Raw genomic sequence first — 20,935 nt, 5'->3', positions numbered from 1 at the left:
AGTGGGTAACTTCAATCATGATGTAAATGTGTCTAATAACATAAAAAACAACAATCCATCAGAAACATGAGCAAAAGAAACCCAACAGGGCTCAGTGCACAACAGGTCACATCTAAACACTCTGCCCAAGAGCATGATAAGAAACAAGTAACTCCAACATGGAAGACCATTTCACTCAGAATGGAGTTAAAATTATATTTTGGGAGTCAACTCTAAAGTGTTTCACACTGAGATAAACATTCCAGTTTTTTTGTTTTGAGTAATGGAACTATTCTTTTGCTATGTACTACTGTGTAGCCAACAGGTGAAAAAGCAAAAGAGTACTGTATTCAAGTAAAAGTACAGTTACTCTGGTTAAAACTTAGAAGAAATAAAAGTAGAAGTAAAAGTGCTGACTTCAAAATGAACTAAAAAAAAGTACAAGTGCCCCAAAAACTACACAGTTACAATAATTTGAGTAAATGTGATTAGATACTTTCCAACCCTGGTGAAAGTAAAGACTTAAATATGAGGCCTTTTTGTGTTGTTTTAATAAATCAGAACTTAAGTAATTTTGAGTTTCATCTAAAATGACTAAAAATGACTAAAGCTTTAAAATATTTTTGTATAAAGACTGACACTAAATTTAAAGCTGCTGCCAAATGAACAGTGCAGGAAAAGCATCACATTCTGATTAATTATATTTTTTTCACAATGTCCCAATATTTTAGGAAATATAGTAGTAGTACTCAATAGTGCACTATATAGTGCTGGGCGATTAATCAAAAAATAATCAGAATCGACATTTAGAGCCAATAACCGTGATACACCTGTTGTTTCTTTCCCCTGGTGATTCTTTCTATTAATTCACCAGATTCACTACGCAGGTCAGCTGTTTTAAAATCAGCTCGCAAATGAAAACAAATAATGACCTACGTTTAAAGTAACCTGACACGCCAGATGGATTTGTTTCACACATCCATCTTTTTCACACATCCATCTGGGAAAGCTTCAACAGGAAACATCTGAGAAAAGGCAGAGGCTTGAAAAATCCTCGGAGTGTGATCGGGTGAACGTTCTGTCTGTCACATCTCTACGGGCCAGTCAGAGCAACAAAGCACGTGATGTAGCTGCTAGCAAGCTGTACGTGCGCAGCTATTGAGGAATAATGTGAAACATGGCGACAATAGACATGTAAGTGCTAGACTTTTGTCGTTTTTGAAAAGAAAACAACTCACTGCTGTTCTTTGTTCTTCTTTTAACAAAGAAATGTCAAGTTCTGATAAAACTGGCGCTTTAGCAGCATCCATGCTAATCTCTTCCTCCATAACTGCACCAGCTCTTGCTGCTGCTTGTTCACGTCATGACTCTGCTGTGCCTGAAAGTACTGCCCCTTGTCGCTGATTGGTCCTGTCACTTTCTAACCGGGCCCAAACGGCTCAGATGAGAGCTTTGTAAGATGGATTCACCAGAGGCAAAACAAGTAAACGGGCGTATCCATCTGCTTTGCGAGGTTACGTTCAAAGGTGATTTAATAAAAAATCCTACGGATGATAACACTAAAGCATAAACACAGTTAGGGAGAGAAAGAAGGCAAAACAGGTGAGCTTCTGTGTGCATAGCCACTGAAGAAAGGAGGGGGGCAGGGGTGCAGGGGAGGGGGCAAGATGAGTTTAGTGGTTGTCATGGATATTTACGAGCTGTTGTTGCTGAACGCTTTAACTGAGAGATGGTGATGACATCACTGTCTGTGGCCAGAGTAGTGTCCAAAATCAGTTTTGTGTTTTTTTAGATGAGTCTGCTACATAGTCCACTATATGCTGCTCACTATAAAGTGGATAGGGAGTTGGGAATGAGCACGTGGTTTCAGTCACAGCTTCTGTTGTCTGCCAACTTCTTGAGTCTGCTAGCAAACCAACCGAAGAGTGCTAACTGCTGAATATTGCTAGCCCACTTAACATATTTTTAACTAATAGTTAACCTTCAGTATCTACATATAATAACACTCGCATCAGCATAGAGTAGTCTATTTACATTCAGCTTTGTTTTGGTCTTAACGGCTCTTGAAATATCTAAATCTATCTGCTAAATACTCAACTCTGTATGCAAGCTAGCAGCTTACTTTGTTCTCCATTTGGTATTTATTCAGTCGTGTACAGTGCAGTGAAGTTTTGCCAGCATTTCATCTTTTCATTAATCTTCTTAGCATCTACATTTTAACCCCCTTTTTCAATCTTTTTAAAATTTTAACTCCATATATTAGGAATTGGAGCTTCCCTTGTTTGTTTTGTTAACACACAAAATAGAAAAGAGAGGAAATTAAGTGGTTTTCTTCCTGTCACCCTCCACTCCCTCCTCCAAACAGTCCTCCTCCTACTATGCGATCACCACAATTTCTCTGTCTTATCATGTACGTCGTGCCAGCTCTTCATTTTGTAGGACTCATTACCATTTCCTGTCGTTAATCACTCCCATAAAGATGTGGACAACTAAGCAACCTGCCAGCTAGCGTAGTAGCAGGTTAGCACACACAACACTGAGCGGACAGGCATGAAAAGCTAACTGGGCGGCACATGTGATGGGCTGTCAAGGGCTAATCTGCCGAGAGGTGTTCATTAAGTCATTAGCGCTGACGCAGCGATGAGATGGGTGCAGGCGAGAGTGACGTCTGCTTTGTCCTCTTCTATCGCTTCCCTCTGTCCCTCCTCCTTCCCCCTGCTGTCTGTTTGTCCGCTGACTGACAGAATTAAGACATGGAGACAAATCAATGAATAAAAAAGAGTTTTAAGAAGGAGAAGAGAGCAAATAGACCCCACTGATTACAGAAGTCAAGTGTCATGGTGTTAGCTGAACCACTGCTGGAACTACATGCTTTGTTGTCTTAACCCTTTATAGGGCACTCATTGAGATACTTTAAAAATCAATATCTAAGTACTTGAATATTATTGTTGGACATCTTATGACTTTTTTAAATCCTTGTCACTTCTCTATATATTTTACATTATTATGGTGAAATCAAGGTCAACGAAGTGACCATATAAGGTTCCTCTCACTCTTTCTTTATGATAAAAAAAAATGTTTTGATGGAGTTTATGCATATACAAAGATTTTTTACAGAAAAATAACACATAAAAAGTCAAACGAGTATTTACTTACACATTAAATAATGTTTAAACACAAAATATTGATTTTTGAGGTGCATAATGACACTTCAGAGATAACTCAACATTTACAACAAAATTGAGGACATGGAACAAGAACAGGTAAAACCGCACAGATTCATCTGAGGCGGCTGCAGGGTCTCCTGACAAGGTCAGGGACATCAGAGTCATTGAGGCTGTCTTTAGATTCTGATCTCTTTTACAGGCAAGACATGACTAGTTTCAGAATACTGCATAAGTTATTGTGGTACCACCAGTTTTATAATTTCAACAGGAAATCTATAATAATTACAAATATTGAATAATTAAGAGCATTTTAGCAGTGATGAGGCTCACAATGAAATTAAAACGGATTTTTTAAAATTAAGTATGCCAAAAACTGTTACGTTGTAAAACTGACTGAAACCACATATATAGTATAATTAAATTTTTTTTCTTTATAATTCCGCTGGAAAGAATCTAAAAAAAATCTAAATGAATTTAATGTCCCTGTAAAGTGAAATCCAAACTTTGTATCTTAACACACTATATGTGTTGGAATAAGGTTGCTTTAAACATGTGAAAACACTGAGATCTGTGTCTGAATTTTTGATTTAGGCCACAAGAATTTTGTTCACCTCCCTTCCTGGCTTGGTTTAAATTGAGCAGGGCAAAAATCTGAGTGCATGACATTGACGGTCTTGATGGGGAATTACCCTGCCCCCCTAAACCTACAATGATATAAAGTCAACACAAAGTTCATCTCAGTACAATCTGTTGTTAGTTGATGCCACTGCCTTCTTTAAAAGTTTCTGTTTGTTCATTGTGAGGTAAATTTTCCCAAATCTATCAGTCACAGTGGCCTACAAGTCATTTAAAGTACCATAACAGAGAGATTTGTACCAGAAAACAGTAAATGTAATCCCCAACTTCTGTCCCTCTGCACTGGCACAGAGCCAGGCAGCTGAGCTCTGATCAAGAACAATTTTTATTTTAACTTAATAGGATTGTATTTCTCTTGAGTGGGTGTGGCTTCAGCTTTGTGCAGAAATAAGGCTAACAGTGAAAATAAAAACAGATATAATCCACGTAAGTATAATAAAACTGTTATGTTGGAAAAATGACCAATAACCAATCCTTTTTTAATACTAATTTCTTTGAAATGTCTATAAATAAGCAGAATTTACCACTGGATCCCTCTTTAATTTTTTACAAACCTGTGACAACATCTTACTTCACTATAAAGTACTATTAACCTATATATAATGAGTTCGTTTTCAAGAAAATACCCTTAGTATGGTTAGTATAGGGGATTGGCCATATGTATTAACACAGACACCACTTTACAGTCCTTAGCAGGTGTTTACCAAAATATACATTTTTCATACTAAAATTGCAGAATTATAAACCTATGCAAACAAAACCTAATATGACATAACATGTGAGTTTCATTAACTTATCATGGTTAGTTATGATGTTACGTCCATTTGTTTCTGACCAAAAGAGATGTAAAACTGCATTCGTGAGTACTGGAGAAAACAGGATGTTTGAAACACTCTGGGCCACTGCTTATCAGTCAGATGCTTATGCTTAAGTTATGTATTTTGCATTCTAACTTGTTGTTTGAACGTTTAGCTCACCCTTGCAGGGAGGAATCTATGAAATTTTCATTTGGTTATCACGGGCCAAACAAAGGAGCGACATTAAAAGAAGCTAAGTTATCCTCTAGATAAAGCTCCAAAATCTACTTTTAACTAGTTGAATATTCAAAGCCTTGAAACCCATCCAAAATAAGCACATAACAGATGACTGTTAAACACCAGCAGCTAGCTTGTTAACTTGTGTTTACGCTGCAGTATCATTTGGAGAAAGTACAACTGGCACTTGATTTGTGAACAGAGCTGTGGTAAGCTGAAGTGTGCCTGTGTGTTGGTGTGTATTTGGCTGCTGTTGATGACCCAGGAGTAAATTAGCCCTGCTAATCTCACAGAAGCAGCGATTAACGAGTGAACCTGGAAACTCATTTTTTGTGCCAGAGACCAGACTTACAGCAAAACAAACAGCGGCAGGGGAGCGCGAGTGAGTTTGAGCGCTTAAGCATGAGAGTGTGTGTTTGCCGGAGCTTCGTGTGTCCAAAGGTCTAACTCCGTTGCAGCATGTACACCAGAGGTAAACAGTGTGTATGAAAGCATGTGCAGTGTGTGCGTTGTAGCTGGCCCCCAAACGCCGCACTGCGTGGTCGTGGTAAATCCAGCAATTAGTGCTCTGTACATAATTAACATGCTAATGAGTTGATCTACTTAAAAGCTGCTCTGATACACAAACACTGAATGATACGCACATGCTGAATAGCGTCTAGGGGTGGGGCAGCGCTAGTGACCCCACAGCCAGTGTTTGGTAACGCTCATTTGCATATTTGCATTACGGAAGGGTAGCATCGATGGCCATCTCTCCCACCACACACACACTTATACCTTGGAGTACAGCGGTGGGTGTTTCAGGGGGATCAGGGGGTGGAGGCTCATGGGAGAGGTTGCAGCTGGCTTATCCTCAAACAAACAAAAACCTGGCTCTAACACTTGCACACATACACGCAACCACACATAAATGAGCAATTTCCACATCCTCTCTCTGTCTGAATCACTGACCTGGAACATAACCTCGGCTATGATCATAGGGAGGGATGAGTGACTCATTGAGACACACATACATACACACACCTGGCAACTGGATTTGGCAGATAAAGATGCAAATCTGATGACAAAAGTGAGCTGGCTGGTAAGTGGAGAACTCAAGCCACAGAAATTAAACATACAAGAAAGTAAATTGATGTTTGAACAATACATTTGAGTCTGCATGGCTGGGTCTGGATTTTTGATATGCAACATACTTAGGGTTCACTTTACCTGTCCAGGTGGGCAGTGATCAGGGGTGAGCACAGATTAGCAGTAGGCTTGGCCAGTCCAAGGGTGAAGATGGTGTCTTGGAGCCGCTGGATAGTAGGGGCGGCACCCTTCGTTACAAGAGTGTTGAGTGCATGAAAGAGCATGGTGACATGTGTGTCACTGATCGCCACGTCCTTTTCTTTCATCTCTTTCATAATGTCGACTGCCTCTGTGATGGAAAGAGAGGACATTAGAATATGTTAACATGTAGAAATGTTTGCATTTATAGCACATATTAAACAAAATGTATGGTTGCAGGACACTCACTGACGTGATGAAACGATGGAGAAACGAGCAAAAGACGAGCAGAAAGAGAGATAATGGAGACAGATGAGGAGGAGAGAGAAAGGAAGAGTCGTGCAGAGCCTGGCCGGGAGAAGAGTAGGGTGTGAATATGATAAAACACCCCTTAAGCTAATTCCATGTGGGGAAAACAAACCCATATTAAAACAGCATTTTGCACCCAGTGGGGATGCAAATCCAACCCCGTATAATGCCAACTCTGCGCTAATTGCTACTTGCGGTTTTCTAAACGAGACTACAATTACTGGACCCCTACAATGGAGGCCGGCTTTTTGCCGTGGCCGTGTAGAAAGCACTTGGGGGGCTAAATTATAGGTATGTGGCGACAAGGGCCTGCCGTGGCCCCAGTGAGACCTCGGTAAGCGGGCTGAGGGGTGGATCAGTTTGGTCAAGTCCAGCCAGTAATGGAGGGCTTTTTAGTGGGCCACGCGCCCATCTGGCCAACACTAGGGGCTAAATGGTGAAAAGAGAGTGTGAGAGTGAATGTGTGTATATGTGATGTATCAGAGTAAGGTAATTAAGATGTGTTTACTGTCTATTTAGACAGCTGTTAATGGGCTGACAGCGATACAGCCGCTTTCCATCACAGACACTAATCTATACAGAAAGACCGAGGAGAAGAGAGGAGATGGAGAGATGTACAGCATATATTTAAATAATGCGTCTCCAACAGCAGAAAATTAACAGCAACTGGTTTTACATTAACTCGACACAACACACTGCAGCTTCTGCTGATAAAAGCAGCAGGAAAAAGAACAAAAATGAAGTTAGAAAACATATGCCTAATAATACTATTAACACCCACAACAGTAGCTAGTAATATAACAAAACCCCTCAAACAGGAGTGTCACTCTCCACACACAAAAGCACACAGTCAAACACACACTGGTGGGCTGAGGGACAGGGCCACTGGTGAGTGCTTTGGCATCCTAATTTCAGTCTGTCTCTGCATCTCTCCACCTCCTTGTGCCAGTTGTTTGTGACGATGGGAACCAAAGACTGTCACAGATTTAATGGGACAGAGGAAAATAGAGAAATGAATGAAGAGTGGAGTAGGGGTAGCCAGCGATGGAGGAGTTGCTGTGGTGAGACAGACGGGGAGCACAATGAGAGGTGGATGAAGCTTGTCAGAGGTGTAAGTTTGGTAAGCTGGATGGTGGCTACATGAGAGTGAAGAAGAGAAAACAGGAAACCTTGAGATAAATGATTTTTCTTGCATTATAGTACTGATCACACTATTACTATGATAAAGTACACTTTTATGTAATAAATGCAACAGGGATGCAGGATAGTTTTATTTTGCCATGCAAATATTACAAAACTAATTTTAGCTAATAATGATATAAAATAAAAAGTGACATAAGTATGAGAAGATGCACCTTAAAAATGTATGAACTTCATATAAGCTACACCAAATAAAACGTGAAATATGATACGGTACAATATGGGATCCAAAGGGGGAGTTTGCAGTTTGCTGTAGGAAATAATGCAAGAGAAACTTACTCATTGTGACTTTATAGAACCTAAAATGGATCAAATATAAGCACCACCATACAATCAGAGGGTTGACTAGTGCTGGTTTATCAGGGCCAATATCGATACAGATTATAAGTAGTGCATGTGACCAATAATCATTATTTGGAATTGATATGCTTTTGTGATGATAAACAAAATGTACTTCATGTGGCAAAGTTAAACTGCATTTTAAAAAATTAAGGAAAAAAACAATTTAGCTCCAGCTCTGTCAATATGAGGGACAGCACAGAGCAACACTGTAGCAGCAAACAGGAATTGATGCCGTACACTCTCTGTGTCAGTGCCAACGAGGCCTCAGTGTTGAATGGCAGGTAGTTTTGTGACATCAAGACAGCCAGATTGTGTTGCTGGCAGGACATTAGGTGAGACTGTAGAGATTTAAAACAAAACCAGAGGGGAAGACACACCTTGCAGTGAAGTAAAAATAGTACACCTTTGAATTAATAGATTTTGGCCAATTATCAGGAAAATAAAATGCAGATACCAATAATTATCTCTATAAATATATCGCCATTTTAAAGAATGCATACTCCGAAACATATCTTAGGGGGCATTAGTACAAAATATGCACAAACGGTTATATCAAAAAAGAGGAGGTGACATAATCAAAGTCCTCTTATTTTGGGCAAACATTAGGGCTGCAAAATATTATCAGTATGATACAGGTATTGGCAGATAATAGCTTAAAAAGTTGAATATCAGTATTGTCTGATTTCTGACAATATTTACAGCCATTATATTCTCCGTACATATCAGTATAAGTCATAGCTCAGTCTTAAATATTAGTAAAATATAGAACTGTACCACCAGGTAAAAGTGGATGTCTAGGGTGCTACACACTAAAGGGGGGGGGGGCAATAGGAGCCCTGAGCATTTTTAAAAAATCATAAAACAAACATACATAAACAAACAAAACAACTACTGACTACACTTCCAATCCTCTCTCAGCTCCACTTGACCTGGCTTTTCTTTGCATAAAGAAAGGTGTGTATATGCATCTGTATCAGCTAAAACGAGTTTGGAAATATTAGCATATCAGCAAAAATGAAATATCACGCAATATCATAAATAGAGACATATTGACTTAGGTAGCTAGAATTTAAAGTACCTGTCAATAATTTTCTAAGCAACTTCTTACTCAAATAAAAACCAGCAAACAGCTAAGGAAAGGCTCCAAAGAAGAGAAAGGCAATCACAGATGATGGTATCAACATTTTACAATTGCCCTGTGATGATATGACCTGTTGTCAGGTCTGTAATGTTCATCCGTTTAGATTTAAATTATTTACACTCTGACTCTCCGTGTCTCTCTCCCTCCCTCCGTTGATCATACCTCTCTCCATCACACCCTGACAGACCCACTAATCACTGAGACCAATGGTTCGGAGCTGATCTGCACAAATGGAGCTAACTCTGAAGCTAGCATTCCTCCGTCCAACGTCCAAACCCTCTCCCCTTCCTCCTCATTCTCCCTCCACCCTCCCTTTATCTGTTCGTTTAGCCAGTATGCATATCCATCAGCTCAGTCGAGCATCGTGGCCAGCAAAGCGAGCCAGAACACACGCACAAACAAACATACACACGCATACCAAAAGATGGGGAGGCAGACAGGCCAGGTAAACAAACATCACACAGCCCAATGGTTCATCTAATGTTCCATGACTGCTGGTGATGGCTCTTTTCCAAACAGACGCACACATGCAGCCCAACACACACAGACAAGTCCAGGACCATCTAAAGCCAGAACAAGTTGTGTTTACCAAAGTGGGAGGATGGACAGGTGCAGGCAGCAGGGCAAGGGCAGGTCAAAGAGACACTTAGTGATAGGAGAGGTGTATTTAAAAATGGAGGAACAGAGAAGAAGGTAGAACAAGTAAAGAAAGGTGTTCAGGCTCCTGGAGCCAATGTTGATGTGTTTAACAGGTTCACTGCATCATAGGATTAACAGATTTAACAATGTTCATATTCAGCTATGAGAGACACAAGAATCTGCGTTATTGCGTGTGTCTATGAATAGCTTTAAAAAGAATGTATGAATAGGGGGCACAGATGGCCTAGTAGTTTGGGGTGCGCCCTATGTATGCGGGCGGCCAGGTTCGAATCTGGCCTGTGGCCCTGTCCCGCATGTCTCTCCCCGCTCCGTGGTCCCTGTTTCCAACTCTATCCACTGTCCTCCTCTATCAATAAAGGCACAAAATGCCCTAAAAAATCTAAAAGAAAACCACCTTATGAAACTGGTAAAGTGATGTGCCAAAGCTTTTAAAACTTTTCTGAGACTGTAGCAATGCACTGTGGAGATGATACTTTTACATTAGTTTGCACATCCTTGTATCCTTTTTCCTTGACTAAACCAACCGTTCTACCAAAAACCTTAAATACACCTGGTGGAGAAATAGATCAAGAAGAGAGGATAGTTTTGTTTTAATGTTTATTATTGTGGCTTACAGCTCACATGACTCAAAAATCCACTATCTCAAAATATTAGAAATATTGCAAAACATCAGTCCAAAAAAAAAAAAAAAGATTTATAATACAGAAATGTTTAGCTTCTGAAAAATTATGTTCATTTATTGCTCTCAATAATTGTTTGAAGCTCCTTTTGCACAAATTTCTGCATCTATACAACACAGCATGGAGCCAATCACTTCGTGGCACTGCTGGGGTGTTATAAAGCCCAGGTGGCTCAGACAGTAGTCTTCAGCTTGCCTGTATTGCTGAGTCTGATATATCTCATTTTCCTCTTGATATTTCACCAGCGATTCTCTAAGGGGAATAGGTCAGACCAGCTGGCTGGTCAATCAAACACAGTAATACCAGTAAATGCAGTTTCTGGTAGTTTTAGCTTCACTGTGGGCAGGTGCCAAGTCCTGCTGGAAAAGGAAATCATTAGATGGAAGCATGAAGTGATCTAAAATCTCCTAGTAGACGGATGACAGCGTTGACTCTGGACTTGATAAAGCACAGAGCCCAGATGAGACACTTAGAACTTTTTCTGTGCTTCAGGAGTGGCATGACACTAGAAACATGACAGTTGTAGTCCATTTCCTGGACCCGTCTGTGTTATACACCCAGAAATAAAGTAATTGATAGCTAGACAAAAAGTAAATTGACAGATGTGAAGACAGATGTGTGGATTTTAAGAACCATAACAGACGTGATGAGTGAGCAGCAGACGGAAATTAATGTGTGAGAAGACAAGGAAGTAATTCTCCAGAACTATTAAAGAAAGATGGTGGAGGGTGACATGAAGTCAAAGGCAAGTTCAGTGAAAAAAGTTTCCTAGCGAGCTGGAACAAGACGCTTTGAACCAAGGGCAAAAACAACAAAGCCATTAGAGAGGGTGAGAAATAAAGCAAGATGCCAGGAGACATGATCTTCAGCTGGGCCTGGTGTTCGCTGGGAGCCAGGCGGACCAGCGTCTGGGTGGGGACAGGCTAACATCAAGGTTAGCCATGTGTGCTAATGTGGCTGACAAGCGTCCCCTCCATATGCACACTCTGGCTAATGGCGAATGCGTTAGCGCTGCCTATACACACCCCAACACACACACACACAGACAACACACCAACTGTAGTGCCCAGCAAATGCCTTTTGCTTGAATTCACATACAAATTTGCATGTCGTTGCGTGTGTAAGTCTGTGTGTGTGTGAATGCTCAAGCACTTCGGCGGACATGATCTGCCATTAGCATCAAGGCGGATTTCAATAATTCTGGAAAAATACACACAGTCCTGTAATTTTCCCCCTCTCTCATTTCTAGCTGATGGAGACGTGTGAGTGTGTGTGTGATGGGGAGAGAATGAGAGAATGACATGCTTGGAGACAGAGCGGGTCAGGTAGAGAGACAGAGATGAAGACGGAGAGAGAGAGCGGAGGGGAGGAGAGAGGAGGAGAGGACAGACAAGGGAAACATTTTGCCTGTCATTGTGAGCAAAAAGCAGAGCAGCAAAACTGATGGTAATTGGCTCTTCGATGGGCTGAAGGAAACCCACCGTAGCATTCTGAAAATGGCTGGCTAATGTGGTTTGAGGGAGGGAGAGGGACGGATTGTGACAGAGTTGTTGACACAAACACACAAGCGACCATACACATTCAGCTGTGAGGGCCTTTTTAAGTTCAAGCCTGATCTGCTTTAAACTGGCTTACTGCCAGAGAGAAAGTTAAAGGGGACTCATTTTAGTCAGTCAGTTAATTATACATTCAAAACAAAAATAGAAACACTTTAATATTAGATTAATCATTTAACACGTGTAGTGAAAACACACTTGAATGCATTTTAGTTTATAAGACCTGCTTTGATAAAACCTACCGTTTAAAGGAACTTAATTAGGCTGTGGCAAGCTGCTAGATACCTGTTTTTACAACTACTTGACATCCTAAGAGCTGACTTTCCAACTTAATATACTGGCTTGACTTCAAAAACATATAAATCAGTAGTTTGAACTTAAAAGAAAGGAGAGCTTTTTGTTTTAATGTCCTTAAACTGTTTTACTCCCAGCCTACAGATTTCAAAAGGACAGATGATTTCACATTACATCTCTAAACCGCTGATGTAAACAGCAAAAACTGATGTGCTGAACATTCAAGAGTTGATTTTAACTCCCAAAATGTAATTTTAACTCTATTCTGAGTGAAATGGTTGTCAGTGTTGAGGTTATTTGACATTGTTGATACACCAGTGTTAGTTCAACTCTGGAACGAGTCAACTGATCTAAGCTCTACCCACTGCAATTTTCAAATCTGGGTGGGTGTGTACACCCAGTACCCCATCATGCACTTGGGCTGTTTTTAGATAGCTTTATATTTGTTTAGTTGTGTTTGGATGTTGTACAGTGATCCCTGCTGGTATTCTTTTGCTCATGTTTCCAGTGGATTGTTGTTTTTTTTGACACATTTTCACCATGAGTGAAGTTATCCACTGAGTTAGAGTTCCTGGTTTCTAAAGGACTCAACAGTGTGTATTCTTCATCAGTATACATTGCTTTGCAATGAATCTGACTATGTTCTAACTTCTGTTGTACTGTAAAATAATTAACACTTTCAAAAGTGTAGTTTAACTATATGTAGTGGAGACCAATATGAGTTCAACTAACAGTGTCAATTTTGCTGTAAATTTTAACTTTACAATAGAGGTGTGGCTTTACCTGAACAACCTTTTTGGAGATATATTCACTTGTTGTTTTTGCCAATAAGACAAAATAATTTTTTACTTTGAAACTGCCCAGTAGCTACTCAGTCCTTAAAATAAAGTTATATCATTACATATTTTTTACTTTTACTTGGGTACATTTATAGACCAGTACTTTTACTTGAGTACATTATAGTTTTTTTAGTTTTTCCACCTCCAAAAGTAAGTGTGAACAACAAACATGCCTCAAGTTTTTATATCTCTAAGTTCTTGTAAATCCCTTGATGTTATAAGCCAAATGTCGAGGTAACATTATGAGTTCCCTAATACATGGCAAAAAAATTTGGATTATGTAAAAACAAAGAGCTCAAACTGCTCATATATTAAAAAAAAAACAGCTGCAAGGGAAATAACGGCTTTGAAGAGTTGAATAATTTAGCTTGATAATGGTTTATCTCCTATGTTGGAAAGGAGATAGACTATACTAGTTATTACCAGAACTGGGTTGAGTTTTAGTCAGTGGATATTTATACCCAGATAGGCTATGAGTCATGATTTATTTGAAGAAAACAGGCAAATCTGTTTCAAATTTAACATTTAACAGCCCCCATAAAGTTGGAATAGAATAATCCCTGTTTCATGAGCAGGTGTTGGACTAAGAGATCAGCAGGCAAATGACTGTCTTTCAAATGAATCATCAAATATTCGACTATTTTGAGTCACTACTATTTTATTAGTTTCAAAACTATTTTATTCCTGTTTTTCGTTGTCATGTTTCATCATTTCAGCAGCTGCCATTAATATCTGACTTTATTTCCAATCTGTCTGTACTTCCATAAAGCACTTTTATGTCTGATGAGATGCTGTGTGTATCAATTTTATTTGAATGAAAAAGAACTTACCGTCCACTCTGTTGTTCTTAGAAAGTGTTTTGATGAGTACAATGTATTTACCGGCATCCAGGGCTACTGAAGAGTCCTTACGACTCCTAAAATCAGAGACACAGAGGGAGAGAGACATTCTAGGTTAATGTTTTCTACTTAGAAATGCTACCCATCTTTGTGACTCTAATTTTATGGATGTGTGGGATAAGTCAACTAAAAGTTTAAATGTCACCTGACGCACTAGTTGGTTGAACCGGAGAAATACATTTCAATGTAAATAGGCACAAAAGCTAAATTTCATCCATAGCCTTAAGTCATGTATAAAATCCTCCATTATCTAGGCTGCTTTTTGCAGCCCTTTTGCAGCTTTAACAGCCTCCAGTTTTCTTTGAAGGCTTTCCACAAGTTTTTAGAGTGTTTTTTAAATTTGTGCCCATTCATTCTATAGAGTATGAGATCAGGCACTGATGTTGGTGCTTGATATAGTTTAAGTCAGGGCTCTGTGCAGACCAGTCAAGCTCTTCCATTCCAAACTCATCAAACCATATCTTCATAGTCCTTGCATGCATTACTGCATAACTGGTTTGTTTTTAAAGACCCTAGAAAGTAAAATCCAAAGTTTTTGCTTTAGATATGTCGGAATATGTTTTTTTGTAAACATGTGAAAACACTGAGATTTACATGTGACTGAATTCTGGATTTAGACTGATAAAAAGTTTTTCAGCTCTTTCCTGGCTTGGTTTCATGTGGGCGGGGCCAATATGTGGGCTCATGATCTCATGAGCCTTCAGTAGGGAATGACCCCGTCCCTCTAACACTACAATAAAAAATCACACAGCAGTTTATCTCAGTACAGTCTGTTGTTAGCTGATGTCACTGCCTTTATTGAAAGTTAACAGTCGGTTAAATACTGTTTTTTGATCATTGTGAGGTAAATTTGCTAAAATCCATCAGCCACAATGTACTATGGATCATTAAAAACATCAAAACAGAGATTTGAGCCAGAAAACGTACTTTGGCACAGAGTCTTCTCTGGCACAGAGTCAGGCAGCTGCATTCCGATCATAAGGTCAACACTCAGACTGTAACATTCTTTTAATCTGAGAGGAACCTACTTCTCCTGAGTGGGCGTGGCTTCAGCTCATTCACAAACACACCCACACCATCCTGGAGCAGATTTTACTGCCTCATTTTTCATGCTTTTGAAGTACAATTTTATAAAGTTAGAGATGTTTTATTTGACTGAAATTTGCTTAAGGGGTTCATAACACAGTGACCTGTCATACAACAAACCTAAATACAGATTCATTTTCATTTTCCAGGGTCTTTAACTAGTATTTGAGTGTTTTTTATAGGTTAAACAGTCATTACAGTGTCTGAAATGTATATGTATTTTTCTAGGAATGTCTTTGGAGCTCTGTCTGATGCTGGAACAAAGCGGTGAGTGTAAAGAAGGAAACACGGGAGGAAGAGAGGAGAGTTTCCTGTGTTTTAGTCAGTCAGCAGAGAGGCTGCATTAATGTCTCCCCTCATACAAATCAAGTTAAACTTTAATGGCCTAATACTGGTTGCAGAGCTGGTGTGTGTGTGTATTTGTAAAGTATTTGTGTGTGCATCCAGCTCCACTCACAACTCTGTCTTCAGGTTGAGTGCCTCCTCCAAATTGCCGTGGCGACAACACAGGTTTATGAGGATGGCGTAGGCACCGGGTGTCATCTCCTCCTCGTGCTGCTGCTTCAGCTCGAGGGCCTGCTGCAGGTTCTGATCAAACACGAAAACTCTCATAAACACACAAACGAATCAAGTAATTAATCTGAAAATAACAAGAGGCTTTGTGAGACTGATGTTACCTCCTCAACAGAGAGAACTTGTATGATTTGTCTGAGAACACCACCTATTGGCTTGTTCTCAGCTTTCAGTTCAGCCATTTTTTTCTCTAGAGCAACAAGCCTTCCTTCAGGTCCCTGATGAAAAAAAACATTCACATGAGATGCACAGACAAGCAGTTCTTTCCAGCAGCTATTACAGATAGATACAAAGTTATTCATGAACTATTATCTCAAAAAAGAGCTCTGTTTACAGTGGCAAGAAGAAGTATATGAAACATTTGAAATTATTATTATACTTAGACGTAGATACAAATCAGAATGACCAATTAATGCAGAAATTTAGATCACTGCAAAGGGTTCACCGGGTTAAAGGGTACTTTTTCTCGCCACTGTATCTATGGTTAAAAAGATACATTTTCAAGAAAATGTCATTCAAAATGTGTTTCAAACACAATATTGGTCACCAAGTCATTGAAATTTGTTATTTGTTAGTGCCCTTTTTTTATTGATAACTTGTGGTTTGCATGGGGGGCCAGAAAGATTTTTCTTTTTGTATTAAAACTGTGACCATTTGTGTTCTTCTAATAAATATCTTACTATAAGCTGAACAATTACAATGAAATTAAACCATTTATGTGCACTCTTCACACCAACAGTGTTGTACTTACAGTGTGTCGGGGGACAGCCAGGGAGCCATTGGACACTTGATCTTTAGGGTCCACCAAAGTAAGAACATCCTAGTAAAACAACAAAAACAGTGTTAGCTCTGATAACCCAACATTCATTTCTTAGGAGCAAGTCAAGCAACAGGAACTAGACATAAGCAGAGCAAATACATCCTCATTCTGTTTAAACTTTACTGTTACGTTTTTCTCACTCTGATGCTTTTACCCACTGAATCAACAATCTGACAGCTTTAATGTAAAACTTCACAACCATAACTGCACTGGGAGAATTTGAACAACGTGTATCCAACAGCAAAACAAAGGAAGTCCGGGCCTGTACCTTGATGAGCTCTGAGACGTCATAGGACGCCAGGAGGTTCCTGATGCCCCTGTAGATGCCCACTGGAATGGTTATATTCTGCAGAGAGGAACTGAACATTAATACATTGTATTTGTAAATAGCAACAATTTTTCTTAATATCACCATGATAAAGTCTGCTCTGTAATGTGCATGCTTACAATAAATAAAGAGAGTGTACATTTCAGGCAGCAGCTCTGCCTGTGTTTGAGGACGCTAGATAATTAATCTTGTTTTAAAATTTCGATAAATATTTCTTATTTATTGTGTGTAACTTGTATCAACTTACTTATTTCTAGATTTAACAATCTTTTTTCAAGATATCTTATTAAGTAAAAATATCTTGCTGGATGGACAGATAATTTCACTAGTTTTGAGTACCTCTCTTCTCAGATTTAGTGTTTTTATCTTATATTAAGCCCACCTTTTTTGCAGTGAACGAGAAATTAGGAAAAAAAAAAGGTTTACCTGAATGCCCAGTTAACATTATATAAGCAGCCTTCTTTTGAGAGGTTCTACAAATACTGTAGTTGAGTCAAAGTTCAATGTTATTATTTTATTCTTAATTTATCATATCATTCTTGTAAATGTTAGGCCCTGTTAACAGCTGATAAAAAATTTCAAAGGAAGTGATAAAAAGAGATGTAAGATTAATTTAACGAGTAAAAACATTAAGTAAAAAAAATCCCACTTTTTTTTAACATCACAAATGGCCTGACAAACCAAAAACATGTTGTTCCAGCCCTCTCATTGAAACAATTAACACAAAAACAGCTACATAATCTCTCTAGTGGTGAGTGAGTTATGCCATCATGCTGATTTGACATTCTAAAAGTCAAGTTTACAAATACATTTGCTTGGTTGGAATACTTTCTTGTATGGTTTGATATTGAATGATATGGTGGCAACACTGTGCACTACAGTAAATTTTGGGAAAGGTTTACTGGCATTATAAAAGGGGAAATCACCTGACCTTGGAAATAAGAACTCATTAGCAAGAGAAACTAAAACTTCCCTTTTTTCATATTGTTTGGTTATAAAAACATGAAATCAATAGCACAAAGTGTAAAAACAAACTAATATCCCCTTAACTGATTTATTCATCTCAGCCTTTGCTTCCTTCAGAAGCTCTTTAGTTTGATTATGTGGTTGTATATTTCAGTGCTGTTGAATCAGCACTGCAGCATTTACCAAAAGGTTAGAGTACTAGAAAACACTAAACGACCACTTGGAATTTTCTTTTAATCAGCAGCTCTACATGAATAAAAGCAATCATTTACCAGGGTTATTGCACTAAATATTGTTTTTCTGAATTCCTTGAGTAAGAAAAGGTTTAGAATAGTCTGGAAATTAATACAAACGGGACACTGATGGCCTTGTGGTTAGGTCAAGCCCATGAACCTGGGAAGTGCAAGTTCAAATCCTGCCAGTGGCACCTTTCCTGCATGTTGTTATCCATTCTTTCATCCATGTTTCTGATTCCTTCTACTGTCCTCTATAGATGACAGCATAAAAAGCCCCCCAAAAATCTACAAAATAAATAAAAACATAAAACAAAGTGGTTTCATGTGCATTCTTTCCCTTAACCAGCTGTCATTTTCTGCAAACACAGCACCCATATGAAAATACTTTCTTTGGAAATTAAGGGAAATGTTGTGTACAATTAAACAACAATGGTCATATGACCCTTAAAAAATGTAGAAGCAAAGAAAAACCTTGTTCTCTTGGTCTGATAATTTTTTCAGAGCTGTATAACAATGTGGTTGTACAAAATAAAGACAATATTTTTCAGTTACCTAAACTGAACACTGTTAATAAGAAACTCACTAAAACAAAGTAATAGTTTGTCTGAATTAAACGTTTGTTCTGATTAATGAGGGTTTCTACATTTCTTGAGTGCAATTAATATAATTGTTTTCTTTTAAGGATGATTTCTGCAGACACAGCTAAGCTGTGGATTTGCCACAGCAGATATTATTAATAATCATTGTATCAGGTTGGGATATTTTCAGTGCTCCAAAAAGGTTCAAATCTGACCAGGAACCCTTTTTTTCTGACCTCCCAATGGCCAGTTTAGACATAATCTTTGAGCAAAAAGCGTAAAACATGATTTAATCTTTCACAACATGTCTGGTTGCACCAAGTCAAACCTTCACTGTTCAGAAACAGAGCACAGAGAGGAGGTCATGTCAGTGTATACTGCAGTGTGTGTGAGTGTGGATTTTGTGAATAATCCCAGTGTGATTACACCCTGCAAATCATCTCAGATCAGAGTGTGTAAGCTCCTTTAAATCAGGAGGGTTATGAATGAACTGGGTACACATTACAGTGCATCCGGAAAGTATTCAGACCCCCTTTATGTTATTTTAATTTTTCCTCTTTTGTTATGTTGCTGCCTGATGCTACAGTCAGAATATTTTCTTCTTTCCGTGATCTACACATAGGTTTTAGTTTTAGTCAATGAGAGAGCTTCCACCAGCTCCCCTGCTCTGCATCTATCCTCCAGCAGAGCTCCGGCAGTCCAGAGCCCTCCGCAGCAGATACCCTGGACTTCTATTTCTTCCAGACGCTGGAGCCCTGCACACAAATTCAGCATGGAGCTGATCGAACGGGCAGGAAGTGTGGCCGAAACCAAATTAAAATATCCTGTTAAATTTCAGAATAAAACACAGAGTCCACCAGACTTATGCCAGACTGTATTTCCTTTCACTACATCGACAAAAAGTCTTAATGGGGCGTAGCAGAGCCTGTAATCAACAGGTCAGAGGAGCAAAAAGAGGTGCATTTATTTATAAAGCATTACTGACCCATATTAGAAGCAGAAAAATCTACATGAATGGACAACACAGACAAATACAAGCAAGTTCATCCTACTCCTGCAGTTCGGAACAACAGCTTTACGTGTGTTTATTATGTTTCATGGCACTTTGCAGTTAACCTGCAGTGCATCCGTGCTGGAGCGGAGACGTACCTGGTGTATTTTAGGGAAGCATTTCGGATGATGTTTTTGACGAGGATAATGACTGATGAAGATGAAGGTGGATTTTCCCTCTCTGCTGTTTGTAGTGCATATCAGAGAAAAAAATCAAGCCCTGAGGTAAAAGAAACTGCCTGCAGAGTTCAGAGGCAGGATTGTTGCAAGGCACAGAACCAGGGAAGGCTAGATCCCTCCACCGATCTGGTCTTGGGGCTGAGTAGCTAGACGGAGGTCTCTTCTTAGTGCAAAACACATGAAAGCCCACTTGGCTTTTTATGTGGAGTTTTTTGTAAACTCCAAGGCCTTGTCCACATAGGGATGGGAAAAATCTACTTCTTTTCCATTTCGAAAATGTTTTACGTAAATACCACATTGTTTCAAGAAAAGTTTGTGTAAGCATGAAACCATTCAAAACAACTGAAAACGCATTAGTATGTATGCCAGGCATGTAAGTGGCGCTGTAACTCTGCCAAAGAAATACACCAAAACAAAGAGGAAGATTATGGTTCAAGCTCACCCAAAACTTTTCTCTTACCCAAAACTTTCTCCTGGCTGCTGTTCTTGTTGCACTCCATGGTGGATCTAAAAACATGTGGTGTATGCTGTTCTCCATGACCATTTGTTGGTTACGGTGGTAGTAGAGGAGCAGGAGACACGAGCACGATCATGTAATCTGCCATTGTTATTGTAATGGCTGGGCTCATGCATGCAGGTTAAGAGGGCTACGACGTAATCATTTCAGGAAAGATGTGTCGAAGATGAAACAGCGGGTGTATACAGATCTGTTCTTTCAGTTTTACAAAGTAATGTTTTTGGGCTCCTAAAATGCCGGTTCCCTGTGAATGAAACGCCCATACGAGAAACTTCTTTTGTGGATACTCCTAAACTCATTTCAGTGTGGAAGACCCCCATGTGGCTTGGTTTTTGCTGTTTTACAAAGTCAGCTGTAAGGCCTGCTATAAAGAGGTGCAGGCTTTTCCATATCATGTCCAATCAATTAAATTCACCACAGGTGGACTCTAATCAAGGTGCAGAAACTTCTCAGCAAAAATTAAGAGAAATGGGAGGGAATGGGAATGAGATAAATTTAAAGTCTTGTTGAAAAGGGTCTGAATACTCATGTCAATGTGATATTTCTGTTTTTATTATAAACTACTATAAATTATCATTAAATTCTAAAATTCTGTTTTC

At 39.1% G+C, this 20,935-nt stretch overlaps 1 protein-coding gene across 1 annotated transcript in view; it reads right to left on the bottom strand.

The window, feature by feature from the left end:
- The window catches only part of lrpprc (leucine-rich pentatricopeptide repeat containing), a 103,471-nt gene that overhangs the window by 53,979 nt on the left and 28,557 nt on the right, over positions 1–20,935 (bottom strand). The window contains exons 18-23 of the mRNA XM_041789450.1: positions 16,750–16,827; positions 16,413–16,481; positions 15,766–15,879; positions 15,546–15,676; positions 13,934–14,019; positions 6,026–6,233 (exon numbers count right to left, since the gene is read on the bottom strand). Of these exons, the coding sequence (XP_041645384.1) occupies positions 6,026–6,233; positions 13,934–14,019; positions 15,546–15,676; positions 15,766–15,879; positions 16,413–16,481; positions 16,750–16,827 (686 nt within the window). The remainder of the gene's footprint in view (positions 1–6,025; positions 6,234–13,933; positions 14,020–15,545; positions 15,677–15,765; positions 15,880–16,412; positions 16,482–16,749; positions 16,828–20,935) is intronic.

This window comes from Cheilinus undulatus, linkage group 6 (genome assembly GCF_018320785.1).
Source record: "Cheilinus undulatus linkage group 6, ASM1832078v1, whole genome shotgun sequence".
In the NCBI taxonomy this organism is placed as follows: Eukaryota; Metazoa; Chordata; class Actinopteri; order Labriformes; family Labridae; genus Cheilinus; species Cheilinus undulatus.
This window is presented reverse-complemented; position numbering and strand designations above follow the sequence as displayed.